Source organism: Strongylocentrotus purpuratus, unplaced genomic scaffold, assembly GCF_000002235.5.
Source record: "Strongylocentrotus purpuratus isolate Spur 01 unplaced genomic scaffold, Spur_5.0 spur5_scaffold_14, whole genome shotgun sequence".
Taxonomy (NCBI): domain Eukaryota; kingdom Metazoa; phylum Echinodermata; class Echinoidea; order Camarodonta; family Strongylocentrotidae; genus Strongylocentrotus; species Strongylocentrotus purpuratus.
Window position 1 is genome coordinate 5,047,299 of NW_022145599.1, and position 11,482 is coordinate 5,058,780.

General features: G+C 36.3%; 1 protein-coding gene across 2 annotated transcripts in view; it reads right to left on the bottom strand.

The window, feature by feature from the left end:
* Window positions 1-744: 744 nt before the first annotated feature.
* LOC100888087 (transmembrane channel-like protein 7) overlaps window positions 745-11,482 on the bottom strand; it is a 37,484-nt gene continuing 26,746 nt past the window's right edge. Inside the window, exons 10-18 of one of the 2 annotated variants that reach the window (XM_030984020.1) lie at window positions 11,114-11,280; window positions 10,301-10,415; window positions 9,363-9,460; window positions 8,717-8,824; window positions 7,812-8,018; window positions 6,464-6,619; window positions 5,418-5,496; window positions 4,555-4,711; window positions 745-4,505 (exon numbers count right to left, since the gene is read on the bottom strand). In XM_030984020.1, the coding sequence (XP_030839880.1) occupies window positions 4,483-4,505; window positions 4,555-4,711; window positions 5,418-5,496; window positions 6,464-6,619; window positions 7,812-8,018; window positions 8,717-8,824; window positions 9,363-9,460; window positions 10,301-10,415; window positions 11,114-11,280 (1,110 nt within the window). In that variant the 3' untranslated portion in view covers window positions 745-4,482. Of the gene's footprint in view, window positions 4,712-5,417; window positions 5,497-6,463; window positions 6,620-7,811; window positions 8,019-8,716; window positions 8,825-9,362; window positions 9,461-10,300; window positions 10,416-11,113; window positions 11,281-11,482 lie in introns of both variants that reach the window. The other variant, XM_030984021.1, reaches the window with a different exon arrangement.

An 11,482-nucleotide genomic window follows, 5' to 3' on the forward strand; every position in this document is an offset into this window, starting at 1 on the left:
GTTGTAATTTAAAATGTCGCCTTTGTCAATATGATGTGAGCGCACAGCACAGGCAGTGAAAACATTGATGACGCAATGTTTACTCGCAAATTAAAATGGCAGCCTTAACCGTGAAAGGGTGCATTGTGTATTTTAAAAATTGGTGTAATTGTTCCAAAAAGTGGTCATTGCCAAGGTCCTTTAAAGAGAAGGTTGAGTTCTGGGAAGAGGTGAAAAATAATTTGTGAGCGTTACTCATTCTTATTATGCAAGTGTGGAAGAACATCAGATAAGACACGTTCCCTGAAAAGCATGGCTCTTCAAATGCCTTCATATTCTAGATATGCATGTAACATCGTAAAAATCGGGGACCGGTTTTTTACGCCACGTGTTCGTGTAGTCCCATATACATCTTTCTGTGTACAGTGTTTGTAACTTTACCAAGACTTGGCCAAATTTCTTATCATTTTGATGATTCCAGAACCTTGCAACACACACAAATTTTTATATGCTACATGTAGATGATCAACCTTTTCTGATCGATTCCACACTGTTTCTTTCACAATGCAATCGCATGACCAGAACTCAACTTCATCTTTAACTAGAGCAGCTTTGACTATCACTTGTATACAGTATATCATCACTTATTTACCCTCCAATTTGTGATTTCAATTTCACAATTGGTTTTTTTAAGCTCTTTCTCATACCTCTGACCCAGATTGTAAATCTATATTCTTGAATAAAGAAACAGGATATATTCATGTATTCAATGTTGAAAGACCATTTAATATCACTCAATATGTATTACAGCACTCTCCAAACAGCAAATTATTATCTGAATACTTTACAAAAGTAGCAATTTTCAATAAAGGCTCTTTTTTTCTATCAATACATTCAATATATTTACAATTGTCTTGAAAATAAAACATTCTCATCTATAATGCATGCTGAAGATGAACAATAGAACCTATTTACATGACAGAGTATATATGTATATATAAAATGAAAATAAATTAACAATGATAAAAGGCAAACGCAAAGAAAGTGGATGGCATCTATCATGCTATGGGCATCATGACGTATCACAAAATCATCTTGCAATCTAAATCTTTCTAGTCGATAAAACTTCAAGGTTTAACACAGTCTCCAACAAACCTCTGACGTGCCCTCAAATTCATCCTCTTCAAAAGAAACTAGGTCACACATTTTCATTCCAGAATCGTTTAATTCTATGATATAAGACTTGTGAAACACTTGTAGATTGAACTACTCGTAACATTTCCCTCTTCTTTTCTTTCCCCGAGCACCTCATCTAATTTCCAGAGAGAAAGATCATTTGCAAGTGCATGTTCTCAAATTTTGTTGCATACTGTACAAATAAAACATACTTACGCTCCATGAATTTCCATGCAAGTCTTTTTTTTTTAACGTTAAACAGTAACAGAATAAAAACATTAAATGCATCGGGTGGGATATATTCAGAAAAGCTGTACCAATTACACAATGCAATTTAGAAACACTTTTGCCAGAATTCTACAAATTCAGTTAAATCCAACACGGGCAGAAGTCACTTTAAACACAAAGGGAGACATCAGATCTCAGCCCAACTCTTTTCCTGAAACTCAACTTTTAGCCATCCTTCAAACCAGTATTGGGTAGACTATGGACCTTTCATCTGTGTGAGCATTTTGCACCCACCCCTAGATTCTACATGTAAATGAAAGACAAAACATATGCATTTGAAAGATGATCCATAATACTGATTCAAATCAAATTTGGTATACGGTAGATAAAAAGCACTCTTTTTTACATGACTTATAATAGACGATTCAAACATATACAAGTTATCCAACATGAATATACATCTCTCATAGTTTTCTTCACCCAAATGACTCACCCAGTTTCAAAAGAGTAACTTGGTCTCTTCAACATTACATTCTATATCAATTACAGGTACCCTTTTCATAAAAAAAATATTTATTTTCTGCTAGAAAAAAGGGTACGTTATTCATGTATGACAAACGCTGAAAGCATGTGAGATGATAGGGTTTATATCGTAGTAATGCTAAGAGATCAACCACATTATGTACATCATAAAAAGAATCTGCACAGTTGATTGATGAAATGCATGTAATGCAATGAGGAATATTTCCTAGTTGCTTTTCATTGAAAATGAGCTATTAAACTGTCATCACAGGCAACATAATGATGATTTTTTTACTACACCCGTGTACCAGTGTATACAATCAAACATCTGTACGATACATCATATTATTTTACATTCAAAGTTCATAACAAATCATTTCAAGTTAATACAAGGCATCAGGTGAAGTGTAATTAATTGCAAATTTGAGAAAGACTGAAATATAATTCCATTGCTCAGAAATATGAAAGACTTAATCGAAAGAGGCAGGAGTCATTTATACATGTATAAAGTGAATATTATTTGATACAAGAGCTGTTTTAAGTTTAGGGAATGTGACCCCTCTCCAGAACTATTTATCATACTTTCTCTTTCTGTATGCTTGTTTGATATAATTTTTGACATGCATAAATACTTGTGCTGCCCGGATGACAGTCTAAAGGTCCACAAGCTTCCACGAGCATGAAAACTCTCACGAATAACAGTCAGTAACAAAAGTTGGAAAGGTTTTATACCCAAAATTCAATTGACTCAATTCAAAATTGCAATTTAAAAGAGTTTCTAGGTGAGGTAAAGGGCAGTCCTTCAGAATTCGTAACAGTTTCTGGTTTTAAAACAATTCAGGGTGAACCCCTGCTACCCTAAACCTTTTACAATATTACACTGAAGGCAGAGGGTGTATACAAGGCTGTGTTTTTATCTCCTATGCATATATATATATATAGGGAAAACATTAGAATGTAAAATCTGTTTCACAAAGATTATTAAGGTATGAATTAGGCACCATACACACCCTACACTGGGATGATCCATAAGGCAGTGTTCTTATTCTTTTGCAAATGACATTGATGAATTTTTTATACTTTTTCAGGCATATTCTTGTCATCTTAACTATAAATCCCATTTTTAAAAAATCAACCTCTAGGAAGACATATTGGTTTTCCAAATCCTTGCAGCCTTTAAACAACAAAAAATGACATCACAGTAAATATTCGAGAAATTTTAGTCACATTTTGAAAAAAACGGGCAGGTTACTAACTATTCATGCATGCATATCTATGTCATACATGACTGAATTATGTATTCTTGACAAACAGTTAGAATTAAATTAGCATCATATATATATATATACAGAAGGATTGTCAGAATTAGTAAATATAGTATCTTCAGATTTCGTTTGTTTAAATAATAACCATGTTCACTTTTTCAAAAGTCAATCTCACTTTTTCTGCGCTCTAGAAGTCAGATCTCATTGACTTATTGGTAAAAATCCATTAGAAGTATCATTTAAAAAATTAAAAAACACACAAATACATTGAAAATTTAACACAGGTAAGTCCCATTGCTGGATCTTGATGTCAATACCACACTACATGCAAGAATATATATACAATGCCTCTCTATTGATGCTAGAAATATATTTAGATATATAGAATCTTCTGTACAATATCATACATTTATTACACATCATCATGTTGCACTTTGGGAGATAGATATCACTATTAACAGCTGTTTGTTGCATGCACAATCACCTTCAAACTCAGAAGCTCGCTTTGAGGACACTAGTAGGAATTTTGGAGAAATAGTCTCCCTTGCTTGAATCATTACACTCTTAAAACATTGCATTGGTAAAACTGGAAAATTTCCAGATAAAATGGCGATTATTTTAATAACCAAGAGAGGAATTTTCATCCAAGTATGTTTTTTAAAATTCATTTAGGGACAGCATTTCTAAAATATGTCATGTGACTTTCTGTCCAATCCAAAAGTTAATTTTTTAGAATCCTTTCACTCAACATCCATCCCCTTGGTTGCTGCCGTCAACATTTGTGGCAGCTATAGCATCATGTCCTGTTGAATGTTCAAAAGTACCCTGCGCAGTATATATTGATTCAATCTTTCAATGCATACACATACCACTCCTGCATTAACGAGACACCAAGGTAACCATGTCAACTCGAGTAAATATCTCCCCTCCTCCCCCCCCCCCCCCCCAGATTCCGTCATACAAAAGTGCACCATAAGGGCAGGGACCCTTTTCACAAAACTTGTCATCAGTGACAAATTAACGTTTTTGTCATAAGCTACCGAAATCCTTGCTTCTGATTGGTTATCAACAGATTTGTCACTGATTTTTGTCATTTGTCATTGAAAAAAGGCTTTGTCAAACTGGTCCCAGTTCCTTGCAACAATGCTGCACCAATCTTCTCTGATTACATAGCGAATGGTTGCTTGCCGGTTGGACCTCGAATCTCCTCTTAGTTACATAGCGAATGGTTGCTTGCCGGTTGGACCTTGAATCTCCTCTTAGTTACATAGCGAATGGATGCTTGCCTGTTGGACCACCAATCTCCTCTTAGTTACATAGCGAATGGATGCTTGCCTGTTGGACCACCAATCTCTTCTTAGTTACATAGCGAATGGATGCTTGCCTGTTGGACCTCCTTCACTCCATGCCTCAGATGCTATTCGTGGCGGGGACTCTTCCTGGTTCATGATCTGCTTCCTCCGAGATTTCTGGTGACCTTTGGTGGTTGCAGGGTCAAGCTCGTTCAGCCTCGCCAAGAGGAAATTTTTATCTCGCCCCTCCTGTAGAAAAAAACGTTGAAGGCAATAAAAGTGTCACAGATTTAGGCAGATAGTCCACTCAGGATCTCAAGTTAAGCTACCAGATATGACATTAACCCAGAAGTCATAATACCTAAAACTTTAAATAAACAGTGTTGCCAGTGTTACATGAATATTAACATTGATCATGATAAATTGGATAAAATCTTTATCATCATCATCGTCACAGATGTGTAATGATCGAGTCACTTAAAGGGATCATGTAACTTTGTCTCAGATCCTTATTAAAACAAAATCCTTGATTTAGCTCGTGCTGCAATCATAATTATAAACCTTTATATCATTTAGGAATCCCATGACTTTTACAAGCCGATCACCTGTCTGATTATCAAGATATTTATGATTGAAAATCAAAATTTCATTTTGCGTTTTCATAACACTACAGTCTATTGGGGAAATTGATTATGGTAAAACCGATCACTCAAAGATTTTTACTTTTGTGAGACACTTCATGATCATTTTGAAGCGCATTTTTTAAAGGGAATATTACACCATATCACAGACACTGATAACACGTAGGGCCATGCATCTCAGATTTAACATTGTTAAACGATGCCTTTAAACTTGGGACCATCGTTCAGCAGATGGGTCCAATTGAACTTTGAACATAGTACAGGAGACATGAACATGCTAAGACTTGACCATGTCCGTAGACTGATTAGCTTACCATAATGAGCTGTTCTTTGAGTAGAAGTACCATCTCTTTGTGAGCTGCTGAGATAGCATGGTAGTAGTAAAGAACAAGTCTGTAGAAAGAAAAGAAAAAGACATAAAAGTAAATGGACATTTTTTAACAAAAGTCTAGAATGGTTTCAATTAGGGTAACACAGATTATATAGATCTATATGAAATGAAGGTACAATGATCCATCTACTACACATTAAGGTACACTACACTAATCTTTACACTCAGGCTGTTCCGACACAAACAATTGACAAAACATAAATCAATCAGTACAGGTTTACACACTTTTACCCTTTTAAACATAAATTCATAATTTTTTCTGTCTACATCAGCAGTATCATTTTTTCACAATGTGCTAGTTTCACAGAATACATTTCTCTTCATGGAAAATAATGTTTGAGAACTTTGGCCTCACATCAAAAGTACATAGTTAGTTCTTGATTGAAATGAAACAAATACATCCCTGCATACATACATGCATACAGACAGGAGTAACAACAGACACAGAACATATTACATGGTACTTTGATTATTCAGTATATGAATGCAGGCACTCAACATCAATCCATGTCAGTTATAAAGATCAACACACCTCTTATCTACATCGCTGATGTATGGCTATTAAACGTCAAAGTGGCAAATGTCATTTTAGAGAGACACAAAGAGAGTGTACATTTAAATGTCATAGAAATCATTAAGATTTGATTTGCTTTATATGTTGATGCGTGTAGTAATATCTCATTGACAAAAATTGTGGTTGATGAAAGAGAAGAAAAACAAAAGAAGTTTAAGAAGGAGGAGAGAAAAGAGGCAGAAAAGAACAGAGAGAAAGAAGGGAACAAATAAGAAAAATGAAAAATGAAGAAACAGAAAGATGGAATACGTAAAAGATATAATGCAAATACATAGAAAGAGGGAGGAATAAGGTTGACAATGAAAATAAAACATGGAAGACTGACAAAATATGGATACAAAGTAAGAATAAAAACATGTAGCAATAACAGTGGTAATAGTTCTAGATTTACTTACAGTAGAATAATGATGAGGGGAACAACGAAAGCTGCTGAACCGATGAATTCAAAGACTTGCTCGAAGAAGTTATCCCATTCATCAATGGTCTCAACAAGTTCTCCCCACATTGATGTATGACCGCGGAAAGGACCACACCCTGATGATGGTGTTATTCTGCAATCAAAATAATCATGGTGATGGTGGTTATTTTACCCGACTGCTAAGAAAGCATAAATGCTTGTAAGTAAATAAGCAACCAGACGGCCAACGGCTTCAGGTCCTCTCCGAGGGACCTGGTAATGAGGATTAATGCCTTACAAAGGGCACTAGCGCATCGACTTAGTTTCGAACCCCGGTCACCGGATTACGAGACCACTGCTCTACCGACTGAGCTACCACGCCTCCTCAAAACATTGCAATCACTAGCTTTTTTTCTTGTTAGTTCAAATCTCAAAGCTACATGTATAAACAGTGAAGGTCTCTACTAATCCATTAAAAGTGCATAACAGTAGACAATCATCCATAAATTTGAATCTCACTAATTAACAACCTCTTAATATGATATAGAACAGACTTCGCTAACTGAAACTAAGAGTGAAACCAGTTTAGAGCGACCACCTGCATACTGCCAAACAACCAAACGTCTGTAAAGGTCATATTGCTCCCCCCCCCCACCCCCTCAATGAATAATGTTTCACAATGAAACCTGTACTTACACTTATGAAGCCTGTCATAAAGATCATACATTTGTCTATGAAGACCACCTGTTTTCTTGTCTCCTTTGATTGACCTTTACAAGGAATGTGTGCATTGTCTGCAGGAAAGCCTTGAATCCAACGACCCAGGCAATTATATATCTGTAAAGTGCTTAGAGACACCATCAATGTATTAGGCGCTGCATAAACCCTAAAGAGTTTTGGAGTTGTAGAGGTGTCGTGGACGAGTGGATATGTCACCGGACTGTGGATCACAAGGTCCGTGGTTCAAGTCCCACCGCGGCACTAATGTCCTTTGGCAAGACATTGATCTACATTTGCCACTCTCCACCCAGGTGTTAAATTGGGTACCCGGTAGGATGCGAAAGCTAATGTGCTTAGATTAGCAAGTGTGTGCATGTAAAAATGACGCCTGGCTGGAATGCTCCCCAGGGAGTGGAGAATGTGCATACATTATGTGCGGGTAAGCCTGAATCCGATGACCGGGGTAATAATATGATTGTAGGGCCCTCAGGGAGAACAGTATGAATACTGATGAGGCTACCCTGGGTAAACAAGACATATTATCATTATTTTATTACTATCATCATATCTTATAGTGCACGAATAGCTTCAGAACATGAATCTATAGGTCAAGTCTTTGAACTCACGATGAGATGGAGTAACCGATGGGAATGAGGCAGATGAGGAACGTGACGAGGAGGATGACCATAAAGAAGATACCAGACCGAGTCGCTCTGAAAGGACGCGAGGAAGGCACCATGTTGTATAACAGACTCCATTTCTTGAAGTAGAAGAAGACAAAGCATTTCAGCACACAGATCGCTGGAAGGAGAGGGCTGTAGAAGGATCCAACCCTGAAATAAAACGTTATACACATGGTTAGAGAGCATGACAGCAAATGAACTACAAAGAACTACTGCAAATCTGCTAAATTTAAGGATATCAGTTTGTCTGTATGCTTTTTTTCTCTCCCCGTCTCTCTAAATTAGTTCAATTGTGACTTTTAGAATATAGCCATTATAGTTCTCTAGGCCATTTGACTGGTCAAGTTCGAAAGTATCTCATGTTTTTGGACCAAAAAAAATACAGACATCCTTAAATGGCTTCTCGTATCGATCTTGAATCATACAACAAATTGTCATTGGATCTCATCTTATATCTCATCCCAATTTGAAAGTATTCACCCAAAACCTGACTCAACATCCATCAGAAAGTGGCCTTGAAGTATTTGATTTAGATTAATATACGCATATTGACATTCTATCCTATACACATGGGTTACTTAGAAGGCATAATGGCACAGTGGTAGAGCTGCAGTGGTCTCGTATCCAGGAGGTATTTGATTTGAAACCAATTAGATGCAATACTTTTCTTTGTCAAGGCATTAATCTTAAATTACCAAGTGAGTCCCTCTCGCAGAGCCATATATCCCCTTTCTATTTAATTTACAAGTACATGTATCTAAAAGCTAAAACACTTGCTCTCTTAACCTTCAGGTAAAATTTAAACGATGTCATCACTCATCACCATATGAAGCGTGAATTATTCTTACCAGCACAAAGCTTGAGAGTAAACAATGGCCAGGACATTCTTAGGAAGTTCAAACTCCATTTGACCAAGAGCTTTGGCTATCCCACAGTGACAGTACTTGGCTGCAAGTCTAAACAATGAGAACAGAAATGCAACAACAACATATAAAAATAAATAAATACTGAAATAGATGAGTAAATTTTGAAAGTTATTTACAACACTATACTGAGAGCCATGGAAAAACATTAATGATTAGTCTGTATGCTGTCTTTCTCATGTATTACCTTCAGAGATCAATGGTGCTATTTTTAGAGAGTTTTCTTTGGATTTGGCGTTAACTTTTGTTCAGCATTATATAAATCAATCTATATTTTCCACTCTCCACCCAGGTGTAGTAAAGGCGTACCTGGTAAGATTGTATTCCTTTAATGTTTTTAGCGCCTTAGGGCAGCTGGGCTAAAGCCAGGGTAATGATACTACTTTGTAAGCACCTTGAGCATCCCCTGGGATGGAAATGTGTGCAATATAAATGTACCGGTAGCTATAATTATTATAATATTTTTAAAGCATTTGAATGAAAAGAGAAAACATGAAAGAAAAGAGACATATATGTATATATTTTTATTAAAGTACAGTAGATAATAGAATCCAGCCCTAAAAGTACTTACTTTCTAGGGAACTCAACTAAAACAATCACCAGTACAACAGCTGCAAAGTCAGTAATTGTCAACTTGTAGAATTCTCTCCCTATGTATGTCTCCCAGCACTGGAATTGGACAGAAATGATATCAACATTATAGAATATAAAACATGGCAAATTGTATTGTACTTGATCATATTCTTTTCAGTAGACATGAGGCCAAGCTTTTACATGAAACAGTCATCCCCACCTCTCCCCCGCCCCCCTTTCAGAAACTTTAAAATATAAATGCATGGCATTAGGCAAAATAACAAAAAAAATCAAATCAAAACAAACCAGTGTATAGACATTGCTCTATTTTGTTTGTATTCTACAGAAACATAAAGCATCCATATACTAGTACTACACTGTATTATCTCTATCAATTTTACCCTGAAGTTGTTCAATTTACATATATTTTAAATTATGCTCAGGATTTTACCCTCAAGAAATAATACAATTTAAAAGAGGCACATATCCGCCCCCAAGGATTGCACCAAGGGATTAACATTGCAAGAAATTCATTTCATTCATTCCATTCACATTTTAAACTTATGACAAACAGAATTGCACAAAATTACATTTCAGAGCATTATGAACCGTTACAAACTAAGTTCACTTAGATCTGTAGAAAGTAAAGCAAATATTGACCTTCAAGTCACATGGGCAAACATGACAAAGTAAAGCAAATAGTGACCTTCAAGTCACTTGGGCAAACATGACAAAGTAAAGCAAATATTGACCTTCAAGTCACTTGGGCAAACATGACAAAGTAAAGCAAATATTGACCTTCAAGTCACTTGGGCAAACATGACAAAGTAAAGCAAATATTGACCTTCAAGTCACATGGGCAAACATGACAAAGTAAAGCAAATATTGACCTTCAAGTCACTTGGGCAAACATGACAAAGTAAAGCAAATACTGACCTTCAAGTCACTTGGGCAAACATCGCAAGGTGGGGTCGCTGTATTAGGGCACACGATCTGAGGGTAGAGAGACAGGAAGAGAACTACCAAGGAAGCCAGTCTCAAGAAGACAGTCCTGTGAGTATCAAAGAGTATCACAAGGAGAATCATCAGTTTACAAGTTTGTTGACATGGTGTAACTAATTCAGGAAAGGTTTAAGATCAAGGACAAATATGAAATGATGATTGAAGGGTTGAGGTCAATAATGAGATTAGTGTACGGAATGGACAGTAGAGCATTTGTTGCTGGAGTATGTATATATATATATATAGATATACAACCAGTTTAAAGCCCATCTGTACTAGTGTACAGGAGGGATTAGACCACTCTGCAAGGCCACTGGACAGGTGGTTATCTCATCAAATCAGCTCTCAATTAACATAAGAAAAAGAGGATCATGGGGGACCAATGGTCACCGATTAGGCATTGTTTGTTTTGTGCAAGTAGCTACAAGTAGTACAGTAGGGCTTTAAGATATCTGAGATGCAGACAATGATGACATTGAGAGGCTAACGATGATGATGAACATGAGAATGATCATTATATTCATCATCGTACACGAGGAAAAATATGAATGTTATTACTCGATGATGATCTCATTCAAATATCATCATCATCATTCAGTTCTTCATTTGACTGACTTTACATCAAGGTAATTCCTAAGCGTTTAGTATTATTGAATGAAAGCAAAGTCGTAGAGAGAAGCTGATGGCCCGGAGGGGCTACGGTATAGCATAGTAATAGTAGAAGTAGTAGTAGTAGAAGTGTCCTACCTGATCAGGGTAATGCTGATTTCAAACTGTGGACTGTAATCTTCAAACCTGACAACAACATTGAAGATCATAGGGACGACACCGTTGAGAAGGGTGATAGTGATAGAAGGCAGGTAACTTATGAGGAGTGAGGCAAAGGCATCGGTGGTGACTGGCTTGCTCGAATTCTACACATGTTAGTCAAGAAAACATTCAATATTGAAGTCTTTCTTTCTTATTCTAATATCAATTAAGTTCCTATTGAAAGCCCATTTCCCAATCAAACCTTTTGATGCCATTTCACCTTCAAAGAATGATTAACTTTAGTTTTGGTTTACATAAAACATTTGTTTTCATATGTTGATTGGACAATGACTTTCTGAACTTTAG